Source organism: Onychostoma macrolepis, chromosome 18, assembly GCF_012432095.1.
Source record: "Onychostoma macrolepis isolate SWU-2019 chromosome 18, ASM1243209v1, whole genome shotgun sequence".
Classification (NCBI taxonomy): domain Eukaryota; kingdom Metazoa; phylum Chordata; class Actinopteri; order Cypriniformes; family Cyprinidae; genus Onychostoma; species Onychostoma macrolepis.
In genome coordinates, this window is record NC_081172.1 from 5,757,490 (window position 1) to 5,774,989 (window position 17,500).

Sequence of the window (17,500 nt, forward strand, 5' to 3'; positions counted from 1 at the left end):
GGGTTTCAAGGCATATATATATAATGATTAGCAAATATGAGAGCACGAGAAAGTATGACCTTTGTACAGAATATAAAAACAGCTCTACCACAGAACAGAACTAATGATGTTCATGTGAAACAGTGAATATCATACAATACAAACTGCATCTCCAATGTTTAGCACATTCTTTGAGAAACATCAACACCACCATTAACGGCAGAAGTGCATTTCCCAAAACACGAGGACTTGATTTATTAGAGAGGTATTACCTTGGATTCCTTCAGTCCAACGTTTCCACCGAACAGTGAGGGAGGGTTATTTTATCCGACATACGAGGGATAATACAAAAGTAAAAAAAGCAATCCTTTCCCGACTCGCTCTTCCTCGTCACTGCAGCTTCTTTAACTATTGTTTCGAGGCAAAGATTACGATGTGAACTACCACATGGGCTGTGCATACTAAGAGGAAAGGCTAAAACACACCATGGCTAAGTATGAAACCGCAGGTGATGTGCGAGCAGAAGAAATCTGGAAGTGATCAACAGTATCGGAGAAGAATTATACTATTAATTATTCGTTCTACTTGGAAGCTGCCTCACAATCAGGTGCATGTTCGGTTAATGTAACAGAAAACTATAGACATAAAAAGGCAATCGAATTTTCTTTGTTAAATGTTCTTCTGCTTTATAACCGTGTCCATGTAGAGGAATCTGCCCGAAGGCCAGGGTGGGCAGACGATTTATATATCATTATGCTGATATACTTCAGGTGAGGCTAGACTACGCTAGCCGTTCGGGCCGCTCAGGGGTCACGGGGTCAGGTTTAAGACGTGGCTCCTGGGGTGGTGTTGACATTCTGTGTGGCCACTTGCGGTGCGACTTCGATGATGCGGGGTTTGTCGATGATGCGTGCCGTACGGTTGCCTTTCTCTACGATGCCGATGATCCACGCCTGGTGACCCTCGCCGTACTTGGGAGATTTGATCTCGGCGCAAAAACGGGCCGCTTGCTCACGTGGAAGACAGATCAACAAACCTCCTACAGAAAAATACAAGATAAAAGAGCAAAAGAAAGGTTTCATTCAGACTGCTGTTTTCTGCAAAGATAAAGTGAATGTGTAATAACGGCTTATAAGGGAACACTTTAACACGGGGATAAAATGCATGTACAGTGGGATACAAATATCTTTCCCTATTTTAACTTAAACATAATAAAAACACAAATAGTTCAAAGAAAAGCCATAGCATGAAGAAAAAAAGAATCCTAAACATTTCCACATTATGATAATAAGAAATGTTTCTTGAGCAGCAAATCAGCATATTTGAATGATTTCTGAAGGATCATGTGACGCTGAAGACTGGAGTAGTGATGCAGAAAATTCAGGTTTTCATCACAGAAATAAATTAAATTTTACAATATATTCAAATAGAAAGTAATTATTTTAAATTGCAATAATTTTTCACAATATTCCGGTTTACTGAATTTTTGATCAAATAAATGCAGCTTTTTGAAGCATAAGTGCTTTTTTTTTTTTAAATCTTACCGACACCAAACTTTTGAATGGTACTGTATATATTATAATTACATTACATTAACTCATTTTAGCAGACGCTTTTATCCAAAGCAACTTACAAATGAGGACAATAGAAGCAATCAAAATACAATAGAGCAATGAAATGCAAGTGCTATAACAAGTCTCAGTTAGCTTAACGCAGTGCACATAGCAAGGTTTTCTTTTTAAATTATATAATAACAGAATAGAAAAAGAATAGAGCAAGCTAGAGTTAGACGCCTTTTTGCTTGTGTTAATTGTATAATAAATAAAAAGAAAACAAATAGATAGAATACAAAAAGATTAGAAAAGCTAGTGTTAGTTAGTTTTAGTTTTTTTTTTTTTTTTTAAAGAATAGAATTAGAATAGAGAGTGCTAGAGTTAGTGGGTCAAATAAAGATGGAAGAGATGTGTTTTTAGCCGATTCTTTAAGATGGCTAAGGACTCAGCAGCTCGGATTGAGTTGGGCAGGTCATTCCACCAGGAGGGAACATTTAATTTAAAAGTCTGTGAAAGTGATTTTGTGCCTCTTTGGGATGGCACAATAAAGCGATATTCACTTTACAAGTTTTGTTCTACAATATTTTTTTATATTATTTTTTAGTTGATTTGACTATTTTATTTTTCATTAATAAAATGCAATTTTTTAAAATCAATTAGAAAGTAAATAATATTAGATCTTATTTTTCCTTATACAGATTTCATCATGTATAAAATGTGGAAAATGTATTTAAAAGAAATAGAACATTTTCCTTTTTTCTACATAGTTTTTTTTAATCGATTATTATTTTTATTTGTCATATATAAAATGCATAAGATTTTTATTAAACTAGAATTTTAAATTACATTCGATTTTTTTCCATTTGTTATTATTTATTATTATTTCATTATTCAGTTTTCATCACGGTGTATAAAATTCATTATAGCGATTTTAAAGGAGCGACAAAGGTCTGATCTTATACCTGAGGTCTCTGGGCAGGTGCCGTGCATAAGGCCAAACATGTTCCCGCAAGCTTTGCTGACAGCCGCCATCTTGGCAAGAACCGGCAAGTTGTGAATGACGAAGGACACCTCTGTACGCTGCTGCCGGGCCAGATTCTGAGCGTGACCCAGGATCCCAAACCCTGTGATGTCAGTTGCTGCGTGTGCATTGAAGGTGTGCATCAGCCCGGCCGCTGGACAGAGAGACACAGATAAAGGTCAAACGTTTGCTAGAAGAACCTGTTATTTATGAGCCGCACACACGTCCATCACATACTGACCTGTTCTGTTGAGTCGAGCCATGTTCAGCATGGCCTCCTGATAAGCCAGTTCAACATCCTCCTGAGTGACGACCAACTTTATCTTATTCCATTTCTCTGGCTGAGACCGAAAGAAAGATGGCAAGAGTTAAACTCAGTCCAAGCTATAATATGAAACTACAAATGTCTAAAACACTCACAATGTCCAGCCACTGGTGCACTGCGACCGCCACTTGTGTTCCTAGAGGTTTGGTAAGAACCAGCACGTCCCCTGGTACTGCATTATCTGGCCTATAAACATGCACGAAGTTAGAGGAATGGACAGACATACTGTTTGATTATGAAGAAACAACTGACTAGACAAGAGTATATAAAATGACTTGCATAATGAACTCATTAGGTTGGCACACTGTTGTGGCCACGCCTCCCAGGACTATCCAAGGATTGATAACAGTCTGACCTCCTGTAACGGATGTTCCCGCCTCCTCAGATGCATCCTTAAACCCCTGGATGATCAGAGGCATGACCTTATCACGTTCCTACAAAACACACACACACACACAATGTGATTTCTGTTTTGCATGCCTGTGTCATCACTTTCTGAAAAATGCAACATTTTTAACCCTGTAAAGCCTGACGAAATTTTATTTATTTATTTTTTTAATAGAACAGCTTATCGAACCTTTGGACGAAATATGCAAACTAATGTCTTTTTTGCTGTTTTATTGTTTTTAAAGTATCACATTTGATATATCAGGCTTCATGGCTCATACAGTATGATATAGTAAGAATATGAAGATCATACTTGAGGAAAAAAAACAAATTATTGCTAATAATTTATCTGGCCAAAAAGTAAAGCTTGTAATGTAAATCAATGCGATATAACAGTATTACAGACTACTTACAAAAAATAGATATAAATGTCAGTTGCGGCTCTATATTATATTTAAGTGCTTAGTTTTATAATCAAAGCTCTTTAGTTTTTATTGTGAGCAGGACAAACATCTGGTATCATGCAGTGCAATACAATGATGATTGAGAGATGAAAAAAATAAACGTTCCTCAAAACCTGATGAATCATATTTGATACTCACATTTTAACATGATTTTTCTCAAAAATTCATTTTCACAGTAAAATGACATACGAACCACAACCTGAAGGTGGATGTTTTACAATTATACTACAAGACCTTTTACATGCTAAAAAGTATTTTAAAAACCCCGCATATAGTAGATTGTGTACATGTTTTTCAAAGTTTTGATCATGTTGATAATTAAGAGGTCTTAGAAATGGGCTTTAAATATTGTAAGCATTTAAAAGGTTGAAGGGCTAGTTCACCCAAAAACTCTCATTTCCTCACAGGTGAAATGAAGACAGCTTGTCTTTTTAGAAGAACTTTGCTTGTACACTCATAGGCCAGTTTCACATCTCATTAGCACTAAAGGCTTTTTCCTCTGTCTCACCTTCTCTGTGAGTTTGTTGCTGACACCAAGAAGCATCAGCATGTTATCACACTCCGTTACTCCCATGGCATACAGATCACTCAGCACATTGGCACAAGCAATTCTCCCCTAGAAACCAAGAAAACATCAGATTGTGACAGATTTTCAGTTTATGATGCATTTGATCTTTTATGGCATTCTAAAGTGAGTATTTACCATCATATATGGGTCGTCCACTATGGGGTAGATATAGTCTGTGGTCTGCACAAGTGACAAGCCTCCGTGTCTCAATGGAATCACACAGGTGTCCATACCAATGCCTGTTTTAAATAAACATTGTTATACCTTTAAAACTCTTGAAAAGCTTCATTTCCAGCTGTGAGTGTGTGTGTAGTACCTAGTCTGGGCATTACAGCACCGAGGAACTGCTCATCTTCCTGATAATGGTTTTCCTGCAGGGATTCTAGAAGTTTCTGGAGCACATCTTGAGGGACTTTGCAGCCCATTCCCTTGAGCTCTGTGAAGCGTGTTAGTCTGAAGTTCTTGTCGAGTTCATAACTCTCCGGGTTAAAAGATTCCCGCACCGACATCTTTAAAAAACGTCTCTGACACACGTAACGGCCTTCACACTATGGTAATGACAATCTGAAGAAGAAATAAACAAACATTAAAGTGTGTAAAGGGATACAAAATTATGGCATTAAGTGTGACCGTGCAAACAACATGAAACAAGTCATAATAATAAATATAGCATAAACACTCTGCTGTTTCACCCCATACATGAATCAAATGAATGTAAAAGGATGCACATTGTGTACAAATGTCTTGATCCTCCCCTTTAAATACATCAGCTCTGTTCAAAGCTCTTGCTGAGTTGAATTCACTGTCCAGCCTGCTTTGTTTACATGACCACATGTTTCTGTTTAACTATCCTGCTCATTACTGCATATAGAACAAAACACCCAAACATACGTATATAACGCATTCTGCTCTTTATTTAGACTTTATTTCCTGGGATATTTAAAAAAAATAGATTATGTAATTCATTTCTATGGGCAAATAAGTGGTTTTGGGTTCTTGGAATTCTATAGTTCGAGCTACACTGATGTGGCGCGCGCTCACTGTCCAAAACAGATTCTTCTTAGTGAATCGGTTCGTTTGAAGAATTCGCTTAAGTGAACCGGTTGAAAAACGACTTAACGACTCGTTTTTATCCATCATCCAAAAGCTCCCAAAACTCTCCGCGCAAACGTTTTGATTGAGCACAACAAATATATTACATGTATAATGGCGATTCAGAAACTAGCTAATACAGTAAAGAGAGCAAAAAATACCTATAGTGCAATTTAGAACATCAGCACACAATTTTTAAAATACAATAAAAATCTAATGAGTTCGTTGTATTGTTTCTCTTTTTCATCCATTTTTGCTATGCTGAATTACAGATATATTGTTTTATGCGAAAAATAAGGGCGTCTTTAAAAAATAAAAATCAACAATATCACTTACAGTTCAATCAAATACAATTGCTTGCAAAGAGGTTTGAACGAGTCATTAAAAAGAATCATGTCAAATGAACGATTCCCTCGAGAATCACTAAGAACCGCTGCACACGCCGATCCAACGAAACGCCTCCCGCTGCTCGATTACATTTCATCGCATTTAATATACTGTATAACTTATGCATGTTAAGAAGAAAACGTTTATAGAGTAAAATGAATCAAATGAATAAGAGAAGCAAGCCGGCCGAAGTGTTTATAAAAATGTCGGCGGTGGAAAAAATTAACCCTTAAAGCGCCCGCGCCATGATTGCAGTGTGCACAACAGAGTAATAATATAAAATTAAAATTATTTGGTGCACTTTACACAAATTCCGCTGATTATGTCTTCTACTGGAATAATTAAGATAGCTCTCCTCACAAGTAATGCATTGTGGCACAGTTATATTCGTGTCCCATTTCCCCTTTAATTGTGCTGTTCAGTTTGTGCTTACCGGTTTCGCTCGATACAAGAGACGCGACGCTCCCGCAATGCACCGCGCGCAGAAAGGGCGCCTGGAAAATGTGCCTGAATAGACTGACACTGAACTCAATACCCTTTTTCTTGATGAACAGCACCATATTCGTTATGCGTACGAGATTTTATTAACAGCCCAGGCAATGATATGTCCCTTCCGAACAACAATGCGAGCTAATAAGGGTCTCTGAGGATATATTTTAATTATAAAGTCGAAATTCTAGTGGGGTCCTTCTTTCCCGCGTGACGTCATCACCTCCCCTTTAAAGGCGATCTGAGTGTGGCAACAAAAAATGTCCACATTAGTTTGTACCTTTAAACTTACTGTGGTCTTGCCAGTTTCCTAAGGATTTGCGTTCTTTTTTTTCTTTGCGATGTTGGCACATTATTTTGGTTACTATAAATGATCAGTTTAGTGATGATAAATGTTTCATTGTGCATTTAATTTTGTTTTGTTTTTGTAAATTTTACATGCAAATATACAAATTGTAAGCCCCTTTCACAGTTTTATGAAATAAATTGAACAATATTGATACAAATTCAAAATCTGTCAGCAAAGAAGCAGTCAAAATCAAAAATATGTTTCCCTTTTCTGTTCTTTTAAGTATTTTGTGTCTTCTAGTGTATTTATTTTATCAGTGTGAGGTTAAAAAGCAGAACACTTATTTTTTTTTTAATATGGATACTTTAGCCTACTGTAAGTATGTTAGTTAATTAATTTTTTTTTAAAGTAGGCCTATAGTTTTAATAGACTATAACTTGTCGAACTTTATTCATTGAGAGGTTTAAACTTAAAAATGTTCATTCAAAAGTAGTTGTAAATGTAATAAAATGTTGTTGTAATGGTTCTGTTTAACTACTAACTTCATGGCAAATTGAACTTCCATTAGTCTTTAATTCAGCTTTTAAAAGCTATAATGAATAATGAAGTATAATACAATAGATAAATAAAAGAATAGACATTTAAAGATAACTCTGAAGCCCACTAAATAAATAAAAATGACGCATTTGAAACAAGTTTAGGTCAACCATGTAAGACACAGCCATATTTATTTGACGTCTCAGACCAAACAACTTTCCACTAATAAACATAAAGTTGATCTTTTTTAAAACAGGAATATTAAAAAGGAGGCACAGACACAACATCTGTGCTCTTAAAGGAATATTTCCATTTAAGCTCTAACAACAGCATCAGCGGCATTCGCTTTGACTCATATCTCAGTTCATAAAAGCAAACATCAGTTTGAGTTGACAGTAATGCACTTACAGTGGAAGTCTATGGGGCAGGTGTACAATGTAAGTGCATTTCCGTATGTGCGTTTTTAGTATTGCTTTTACAAAGCGAGACATGAATCGAGCCCCAGATGCGGTCCAAACAGCTTAACTTGTATTTAACCCGGATATTAACATGGACAGTTATTCAAGCATTTGACCGTGAGGTAAAAACCCTTTGTTACACAGACGCAGGACAATGGTCATATTCACTCATTTGTACACATTCAATAGACACTAAATCCTCTTACACAGGAAGTCAAACAGTTACAGGTCTACATAACCAGTCTGCCAGATTATATAACCAACAACACATTAGTAAGACTATGTGCAGCGAATATGACATTAAGTACTATTAATATAGAAAGTGCCACATATTTCACCAGAAAGTGTCAATAAACAGCACAATCGTGAAATGACATCAGTTTGTTGCTTGGCATGGCAGAGTGAATTAAAGGCACAGTCATATTTTCTCAGCAGTCCTACTGATATTTGTTGGTGAAGCATTTGGATGAAGCTGAAAAACTACAAACACTTCCATATATTCATTGAAGACAACTAGTGACATCTGGGACGACCCACTTTAAAACGATCAAATGGGAGTACTTGTGTTATAAAACTGTGTCCATAGCTGTCTGGAACACTAACTGATCAGCAAAACGGTGCCGTTTCCTTCCAAACAAACTTTCTGTCTGTTGCACAGCTGACCGTGAGAATTTCAAAGCCGCGACTCTCCATACGTGTTAAAGTCTAGACAGACAAAACAATTAAAAATGACTCCTTTGCGGGGGTCGGAGGTTGCATTTTGTTGAAAACAATCTCTTCTCAGGCAGTGTCCATAGCAACTAGACATTCTGTTCTCTCATAAGCAGCACCTGCGGTACAGAAGAAAGGGTTACTTTAGAACAATGGCACTCTTTGAGAGTGAAATATTAAAGATGTGCATTACAGTACCATTTTGTGTCACAGTTTCCACTTTATCAACAGTTTGCTGACATTTCTCTGAAAAATAACACAGAAATACTCCAATGGAATGTGTCCTCTGAAGTTATTTAGCATGTTATTTAATGTATCATTCTAATAAAGAATGCTGGGATATCATGAGGTGAAGGACACTCATCAAGCTGGAGTGCTTTCATTCATGCTGTGTGTGTGGGTTTGGGTCAGTGTGTATGAGTACCTGTTTTGTGCTGAATATCACTACCGTCTGAGGCTGTCTCTGCTGCAAATCATTCAAAATAAAATCACATAAATTATGACATTGAAGCATTCGTTAAATAGCACTCATAATAGCACTCAATATAGCACTCATCTAGCAAATCATCAATCATGAAGCAACAGCTTTGTTACAACTTTGAATCCTTGGTAATGTACGACACCACTACCTCTCTTTCTTTTTCACTTTCCCTGCATGTATTTCTCTTTGTGTCATGTTCTCACCTCTTTTTAAGCGTCGGCGGGCAAGTTTAATCTGGTCTTGCAGAATCTGGACCCAGTCTCTGGGGCCGGGAAGCTTCTCAATTCCATTGGCTGTGCAATACTTTTCTGTAAACACTAGATTCATACACATACATATAAAAAATTTAAGCTTTAAAAAAAGTTTGTTAACTGAAATAAATAAATAACCTGGTACAGAAACAACTTTCACCAATTACAAAGTAATGCAAGTAACATAAATAATAATAAATATTTTCTGTAATAATAAATATATACGAAATATACAAATGCAAATATACCAATTTTAAGCCCCTTTTCACAGTTTTATTAAAGACATTAAACAATGTAGACACAAAATCTTAAAAATGTGTTATGCTTGTTCTGTTTAAGTATTTTGTGTCTTTTAAGAGTGTATTTATTATTTGTAATAATAATAATAATTTATAATAATAAATAAATATTTATAATATATAATACATTTCACAATCATAATAAATTTCACATTTAATTACAAAGAAATGCTAGTACACAAATAATAAATAAATATGTATTTAAATATTTTACATATTAATTATTATAATATATCAAATTAATCAAATGCTACATGATTTTTACTCAAAAATAACATCACTTTTTTGAACATTTAAGTTTGAGTTTTATCTCTTAAAATGCCCCTATTATGGCTAATGAAAGGTTCATATTTTGGTTTTGGGAGTCCCCAACAACAGGTTGACATGCATGCAAGGTCAAAAAACACTTTCATTGTCTTATAATATGCATTTATTTTTTACCTTACTTGCTCAACCACTCCCAAATGATTTGCTCAACAATTCATTTTTCCAAACCCCTCCTTTGTGTGACGCTAATCTGCGGTGATTGGTCCGAATGATCTCATTTTCATTTCATCAAGCCTGTAATGGCTGATAAAGCAGCGTTTGTGAGCGCAGTGCTGCAGTGTTACCGGGGAAACTGCTATTTTTACCGCTCCAAAAGCGAGATGGTCCTCACTGCAGAACACAAGATCCAGGGGGCGATGTTGGATCCAGATCCAACTCCTTCCACCTTACATATACCTAAACCTACCCGTCTCCACCCCCTGATCCCTAAACCCACCCATCTCCACCCCATAGATGTGGATCCAACCCCGCCCCCTGGATCTTTGTTCTGCAGTGAGGGGCTACTGCCAAAAGCGGCACCTAGTGGCAAAGAATGAATTTGCATTTTCATTCAGACCAATGCGAAAAGACCAACAAGTGGGCGGGCAATATGCTAATGTTTCATGTTGATGTCAACATGAAACGGCTTGAGATTCGTTTTAAAAACGACTTGTTTCAATGATTCAGAGTCAACTTTCTTTTGAGAGACAATGACTTTATACACGGTGCACTTTCAGATTTAAAACTTTGCAGGATTTTTTCATTCACTTAGAGCTGTTACACACTGCATGGAAGGTAATTTTCAAAAATCCATAATAGGGGCACTTTAAAACTTAACAACCAACTTCTGTTTTACCTTAAAAAAATCTTTTAAAGGGGTCATCGGATGCCCATTTTCCACAAGTTGATATGATTTCTCAATGGCAGTGTAAAACACCGTTTTTACCTTGTCAAAATCAGCTCTGTTCACAGCAAGCTGTTTTAGTGCATGTTCCTTTAAATGCTAATGTGCTCTGCTCATTAGCTGCAGAACTTGCTAACTAGCACGGTTATTAGGAAAGGAGATTTGCAAAGATTCATTAAAAAACCTTAGGTTTTAGGTTGATCAGGGGACACATTCTAGGGGTGTAATGATAAATCGATTAATGAATTGATTCTGTGATTTTCCTAATGCATCGCGACTCTCTCTTGAATCGATTCTGAACTTAGTTTTTAACAGCAGATGGTGCTCTAGGCTAGTTTTTAACTGCAAACTCAAATGCTCACGAAAAAGACCACTTATGCGTTCAACCGAGTGGTTAAATGTACTTGCACCTCTGCTTTTAAGTTAAGTTGTGATGTATTGTCAAGTATGGTGACCCATACTCGAAATTGTGCTCTGCATTTAACCCATCCAAGTGCACACACACAGCAGTGAGTAGTGAACAAATGCACGCACACACAGTGAACACACATCCAGAGCAGTGGGCAGCCATTGCTCCAGCACCCCGGGGAGCAATTAGGGGTTCGGTGCCTTGCCTTCAATTCCTGCGGCGCAAGAATCGAACCAGCAACCTTCAGGCTACAAGCCCGACTCCCTAACCATTAGGCCACGACTACCCCTATCTTTTTTATGCTTTTTTTTATGCCCACTGTGAACGCTCTTGTAATTCGCTGCAACCTTTTTGAACTTTATGAATGATTATTTTAAGTTCAAGTGGTGTGTGTGTGTGTAAGGAACTGAAAGCAAGCTGTTTCTAAAGCATGCAGTGCCATCTGCTGTTAAAACTAAGCTCAGAATCGATTTCAGAGAGAACCGCGATGCATTAGATTAATCGATTTATCGTTACACCCCTAGCACATTCCCTTCAAAAACTAAGGTAATCGACTACGTCTTCAGCGACTCAGATTTCGGGAGTAAAAGACGACTGCTCTGTTCATTATTACATCCAACAACAGAACACCTCAATCGCTTAGGAGACAATCTTGTCTACTCCTGCTCCGGCGTCGAAACAATGACGGACTGATGAGAGCTCATTCAGGGCGGGTCTAAGATAAAACACAAGTGTCAATCAACAATCATGGGAGGACCCTGTCTGTGTGACGTCACACAGACAGGCATCTGAGAATGGCTTGATATGAGAAAAGGGAAAATATATATTTTTTTAAAAACACTGGGTGGATCTTTATCATTATAGGGTGGTTGTGCACACACACTGCCAACACACATTTCAGTTCAAACAACTTGTAAAAGTGCATGTCGCATCCGATGACCCCTTTAAATAAACACCACATGGTTTGGTGTTTTATTATCTAATGCAATAATAATGCATTTTTGAGTGTCCAAATACTTTTTTAGGACCACTATATGTATGACAGTGATCAATATCAGGCAAAATCCATAATAATGCTCTCCTGTACACTGATGTTATGTAAGGTCTGGTCTAGTTATGTTCACAAACCTTTAATGGCTCCGACTATGTTTTGATCGAGTCCTTTCCTGGTGTCGTTCAGACCTCTCTTCCTCTTGCCGTTGGGCAGTGAGTTTGCCAGTGTGGTATCATCAAAGAACGCACACACCAGTTTCCTGAAGAGCAGGCTGCCAGAGCGAGTGTAGTTCAGTAAGATAGAGTCCAACTGTGCTTTAGGAATAAATACGTCATAATCCTCGGCCAACTGCACCTCCGGCTGGGAGAGACAGACGGGTGGGATATTAATAAAAGGAATTAATACACACTCATGCATTTAGGAATTAACACATACATTGACACACAAACTGTAATCATCCAAAATTTCACTTTTAGTCAGGTGAGACTAAAGTAGATCATACGAATAATATTTTCAGAGGCATATGCTCATACATACACACTATTGTCAGAATAAACACATAACCTAGACAACTGTGAAACCATATTTATGTACTCAACCCCTTCTGTTGTTTCTAACCTTCACTCATTCTGCTGAGAGAGAAAGACATGGCCAGCTATCAGTCTGATGGGTGCAAACATGGTCCAAAATCAGAACTTGCCAAGCGTGAAAATGTGCTTTGGCAAGTAAATAAAACAAAGTTACAGGCTAGCTCACTGCATGCTTCTTCTTCAAGAATTTAATCATGCAAGCTTTTAAATCACAATCTATGACCAAGACAATATTAAAATTTGAGGATTGGTGCTTGCTGGCAAGATATATATATAGAGTGTGTTATTGTTTCTATACAAAAATTTTAAATACACAATTAATATTGACTTTCTTACATTTTAGACAGAATATTACCAATTACTTTCTCTGCCTTTGTCTTGCCACTGAAAATACTTCTGGTTAAGAGAACGATTCAATGACGCATTGATAAAGAAAGCTGTTTGATTTATTCCTGAATGAATCAGTGCTGTTGAATGAATTATATGAATGAATATATATATGAATAATAATTACTTTAATAAATACTAAAATAATTACTTCATTTAAATTATATATATATATATATATATAATTTAGATAGTATGCTAGATAGTACATGCTGGGTTAAACATTTAACCCAAACACTGTCTCAAAACAACCCAATCTCTGGGTTTGTCCATAATTCACCCAGCACTGAGTTGTTTTTAACCCAGTATTTTTTTAATTCACCAATTCATTACCAAATCTATTCACACATGTATGGTGATGTACCTCTGTGGTGCTTTGGCCTCTGGTGATGCTGTAGTGAGAGGGAGGAGTCTTGGCACTGGGAATGGGATCTGGGATAAATGATGTCACAGCTGGGGGCGTGTCCTCTCTTGACTGATTACACTCATTAACAGCATCGGTCTCAGTGGGTGGCGACAGAGGTGTGGTTCTTTTAGTGGGCGTGGTCAGAACTGTCACTCTGTGACCCGGCCTCCTCTTCCGGCTCCTCCTCCTGGAGATAGAGGTTCGGGACGAGAGTGAGACCTGGGAGCCCTGTTTGTCCTGGGATCCTGAGAGTGCAGCAGAACACGTGTCAATGCTGCTATCATTGTGTTCAGAGGAATTTGAGGGTAGTTGTGTTTGATTTACCTCTCGGAGTTTGGATTAGTTTCCTCATGGTACGTAACTCCAGCAGAATGGCCTGCAGGGTGCTCTTGCAGTTGCACATACAGCAGCTGGGCTCAGTTGCCATGGCAGCAGGCGCAGGGGGCAAGGCCATGTCTGAATCAGAACACACATGCATCGTCAACACAACGGCCATCACCGATGATGTCTAACACCCAGAGGCTCCAAGCACCCAGCACAAAAGCTGTCTGACTCGCTGACTCCAGTGTGTGTGTGTGTGTATGTGTGTGTGTGTCAGACTGACAGTGAGGGAGTTATTGTGTCTTTCTGTGTGTATACAGAAGGAAGACGTTACGTGTTTGCTGTGTTATCCAGAGCTGTCTAGACACTTGCTGCTGCAGTGCCAGACAGCACATCTTTCTGTAGCCCACAATCACATAATACAACTTTCCCTGGAAAGAATCCCAAAGGGGGTTCAAGTAATATCTTCCTACGCTTCCATCTGAAGTCACTTTAAGCAGAAGCATGGTTTTGCTGAGTTTCATACCGGAAAAAAAGAACAAAAGAAAAAGCAGTGCCACTAAAGACATCCAACCTCATGATAAACTGCAGTAACTAGAGGTGAAGAGATAAAAGAAATAAAATAAAATAAAATGCACTGAACTAAGTGACCAAATAGAAAAATATATAGTGGTCCAAATTTGTCATACCTACAATGTCTCAATTTCACAGTCTGCATTAGATTTCAGAATTGTCCAACCAAGTGGCATTTGCAATCAAATGATGCTATGATTTAATAATGAAACACTTTTTGTTTCATTATTAAATCATAGCATCATTTGGTTGCAGATATTATTATTTTTTTACCTGGTAATGAATTGAGTGAATTGATTAAATGGGTAAATTGAGAAAATGGGCTGGCCATAAATATTTGTTACTGAACATAAAACTGTATTTTGCATAAATAAATAAATAAATAAAAGAGCATTTATGTAGCTCATAAATGTAACAGTAAAGCGCAACCATAGCAATGCCAAGATCATGGATTCAATTTCCAGGAAGTGCATGAACAATGTAAGTTGCTTTGGATAAAAGTGTCTACATGTAAATATTACAATAGTACAATAGTACAATAGTATAAACAAATTTTGTGTCTGAAATGTTTGCTTGATAAGTGAACTTGTGCTTTATTTCTATAAAATAAATGCCACTTATTTGGACAATTTGTCATCTAATGCAATGTATTTTTGTCATTGCATTCAAATTCATACATTTTTTTAGCATGACTTCAATGTCAAAATATGTTTTGGGGCCACTGCATATTAATATAGTCATAGTGTGAGAAACACAGCTAAACATGCTTTGTTTTGCATTTGACAGATTTTGCTCATTTAACAAACCTTCTGAAAGTAATAAAATTGCTTCATTGTTTAGAGACTCACCATTAACTTTCGAGTGGTTTTGGTTCCTCTGGGTTTTGGAGCGGGTGCCGTACTGCCCGTGAGTCATCAGGACTGAGCTCCAGCCGTACTGGGGATGTTCAGGGGCCGGGCTCTGTGCCACAGGCGGGCTGAGAGCTTCTTCCTGAGGCTCCTGTTTGAGGGTCTCACCCTCTCGTCCAACCCGCTGATACACTCGTCCTGTCTTGTCACTCAGCAAGCGCATCATGCCTGTTATCTGCTTCTTTATCTCCATCCCTTCATCACCTAACCAGACTGAGAGACACAGTTAACACACAGAGCCTGCACACATGAAGTGTGTTACGATGAGCGACAGCTACCTTCAGTCTCAGAAGCATCCAGGGCATCTCCTTCAGTGTCATTCTGGTCTACATCATCCATTTCATGGCTAAAATCTAAACGAATCACAGCAGAGTTTTTACATCATTATGGTCATGGCACAATTTCATTTATAGAAATGGGCTTTTTAGCCTTTTATTCATTGGAGAGTAGAGAAAACAGGAAATCTATCTATCTATCTATCTATCTATAATGTCAGATCACGTCAATGTCATGTCAGTAGTTTAAAAAGTATGCTTAACACTTTAATATCAAGTTGATTGTTCATGACTATTTTTTTTTAAACTGCAAAACAAAACCACAAAACAAATTTCATATTTGATTAATGTCCATAAAAAACTGGGATCCTCAGATATAAGATATACATCAATATACATGAAACGAATGTAATAAAAATTGACATGAACAGTTAGATTCCCTGTATTAAATCAATTGTCAATAATCAATCAATTGTCGTTGCTCAGTATTAAAAATAGTTTTTTATTTTACTTTCTCTTATTATTATTATTATTATTGTGTTGTGTTTATTAGTATAATTTATTTCTCCCATATATACAGATATATATACAGCGCTGAGGATAAAAATCTCCCAAGACAAAATAAATTATACACCATACATGAATGGTATAAAATATATCTGTTTTATATCATTTAAGACAATAAACTTTTTTGTCAGCTATATTATGTTATACTATATTATATTATAACTTTTGCATGACTTTGCACAGTGTAATATACTAGAATTGACATCAGCCAGATTTCTGACAGTGCACACATTAGAAGGGAAAATGTTAACAAACATAAATAAATAAATAAGGGAAAATAAAAATCATCGAATTGTCTATAACATTAAACATAAAAACAGTAAAATATCAACACAACACATTTTTAAGTCCTATTCAGTTTTAAAAGCACAGATATTGCATACGGGCTCTCAATTTGAATGAGCTGCATATGTAATAATTTCGAAAGCGTCTTAAACAGTTCCAGATGAAGTACAGCAGGACGCTGCTTGACATGTTGTAATGTCACTCGTAACAGCAGCTGTGTGCGGTGCAGATGTGATGAAGTGATGCTGCAGGTCAGGACCACCTGTAGGCTGCGTGACTGTGAAGAGCTTCATCACGTTCACGCAGCAGACAGACATCACACTTGAAGAAGTGCACAAGAACAGACTAAACGCATCAGAAGATGAAAATGCCGACAAACGTGTGATCAAACACAACGAACGTTCCACACGATTCGAACAGAACGAAGCGTCCGACATTGTGACGATGCGAGCAGGACAATGAGGAATGATAGGTGCATTCCAGAGTGCTGACGTAACGCCTCCGATGCGCTCTATTGTCTGCTGTCATCCGCTTACCTGCATCATTCACCAGTTTAAAGCTCTGAGATTTCCTGCTCCGCTTCCTCTCCACAAACTCCATTTTAAGGGCAGAGCGGTGAAGAGGCAGAATCCAGCCCAGTTCATCAGCACACAGGCTCTTTAATCACTGACAAACTCATTAAGTCCAGCTGATGATGAGTGAAGCGAACCTGAGCATTAATAATAAGCGCGGGTCTCTCTGGACTGAATGATGATGATGATCGTGGTGAGGAGGAGGAGGAGGAGGAGGATGATGGACAGGACGCGTTTACATTCTCCTGCGGGGCTGCTCGTTTATGATGTAAATAAATAAACCTCTTAATTCTTTCAGAATTCGTCACGTCTATTCCTTTGCGCCACCTGATGGTCGCTAATATTTGTGGGGCGCACATACGAGGGTCCAGATTTACATTGGACAGACTGGAGAAAAATGACTCAGTCACTGGCTTTCTGTTGTCAGGAGGAGAAAAAACTTTCCTGTCAGTTTTGGCAGTCGGTGACTACTCTCACAAAGGAGTAGGCCTGATAGCCTACGTTGAAAAGTAAAAAAAAAATAAAATGAAAAATTAAATCATAAATGCTTAGCCTATCTGCAACGGAGAGCGCGAGGTAAAAGCGGAAATTTAAACAAACAAGCAAAAAATAAGATCATTGAATATTATAATTTATAATATATATAGCCTAAATAAATTAAATTAAATTTAAAATGTATAAATTTAAACATAAAAAAGTAGTGAATGACCGC

The 17,500-nt window shown here is 37.4% G+C and overlaps 2 protein-coding genes across 7 annotated transcripts; both read right to left on the reverse strand.

Annotated features, from left to right (window-relative positions):
- Positions 1-128: 128 nt before the first annotated feature.
- On the reverse strand, positions 129-6,350 carry sephs1 (selenophosphate synthetase 1). 5 transcript variants are annotated; one of them, XM_058751224.1, is made up of 9 exons: positions 6,210-6,350; positions 4,614-4,861; positions 4,433-4,536; positions 4,238-4,345; positions 3,158-3,312; positions 2,974-3,064; positions 2,795-2,894; positions 2,495-2,707; positions 129-1,018 (listed from the first exon to the last, which is right to left on the reverse strand). In XM_058751224.1, exons 2-9 carry the CDS (start codon positions 4,804-4,806, stop codon positions 804-806), a joined length of 1,179 nt encoding a protein of 392 aa, XP_058607207.1. In that variant the 5' UTR covers positions 4,807-4,861; positions 6,210-6,350; the 3' UTR covers positions 129-803. The 5 variants fall into 5 exon arrangements, with proteins under 5 accessions (XP_058607207.1, XP_058607208.1, XP_058607212.1 ...); XM_058751225.1 differs by lacking the exon at positions 6,210-6,350 and adding an exon at positions 6,083-6,193; XM_058751229.1 differs by lacking the exon at positions 6,210-6,350 and adding an exon at positions 6,137-6,159.
- Positions 6,351-7,261: 911 nt separating this feature from the next.
- Positions 7,262-17,146, reverse strand: bend7 (BEN domain containing 7). 2 transcript variants are annotated; one of them, XM_058751497.1, is made up of 10 exons: positions 16,753-17,144; positions 15,368-15,442; positions 15,030-15,302; positions 13,612-13,743; positions 13,246-13,532; positions 12,039-12,264; positions 8,945-9,058; positions 8,685-8,726; positions 8,459-8,506; positions 7,262-8,379 (listed from the first exon to the last, which is right to left on the reverse strand). In XM_058751497.1, the coding sequence occupies exons 1-10, from the start codon at positions 16,814-16,816 to the stop codon at positions 8,330-8,332; spliced, it is 1,311 nt and encodes a 436-aa protein (XP_058607480.1). In that variant the 5' UTR covers positions 16,817-17,144; the 3' UTR covers positions 7,262-8,329. The 2 variants fall into 2 exon arrangements, with proteins under 2 accessions (XP_058607480.1, XP_058607479.1); XM_058751496.1 differs by having other exon boundaries at positions 8,373-8,506; positions 16,753-17,146.
- Positions 17,147-17,500: the final 354 nt, after the last annotated feature.

Excerpts from the sequence above, each read along its gene's own strand:
- sephs1 (XM_058751224.1), bottom strand. The coding sequence starts at position 4,806 with ATGTCGGTGCGGGAATCTTTTAACCCGGAGAGTTATGAACTCGACAAG. Across the intron at positions 4,537-4,613 it reads TGCTGTAATGCCCAGACTAG|GCATTGGTATGGACACCTGT; the intron begins GTACTACACACA and ends TATTTAAAACAG. Across the intron at positions 3,313-4,237 it reads GCAACAAACTCACAGAGAAG|GAACGTGATAAGGTCATGCC; the intron begins GTGAGACAGAGG and ends TGTGTTTTGTAG.
- bend7 (XM_058751496.1), bottom strand. The coding sequence starts at position 16,816 with ATGGAGTTTGTGGAGAGGAAGCGGAGCAGGAAATCTCAGAGCTTTAAA. Across the intron at positions 15,443-16,752 it reads TAAACTGGTGAATGATGCAG|ATTTTAGCCATGAAATGGAT; the intron begins GTAAGCGGATGA and ends TGATTCGTTTAG. Across the intron at positions 13,744-15,029 it reads AAACCACTCGAAAGTTAATG|ACATGGCCTTGCCCCCTGCG; the intron begins GTGAGTCTCTAA and ends GTTCTGATTCAG.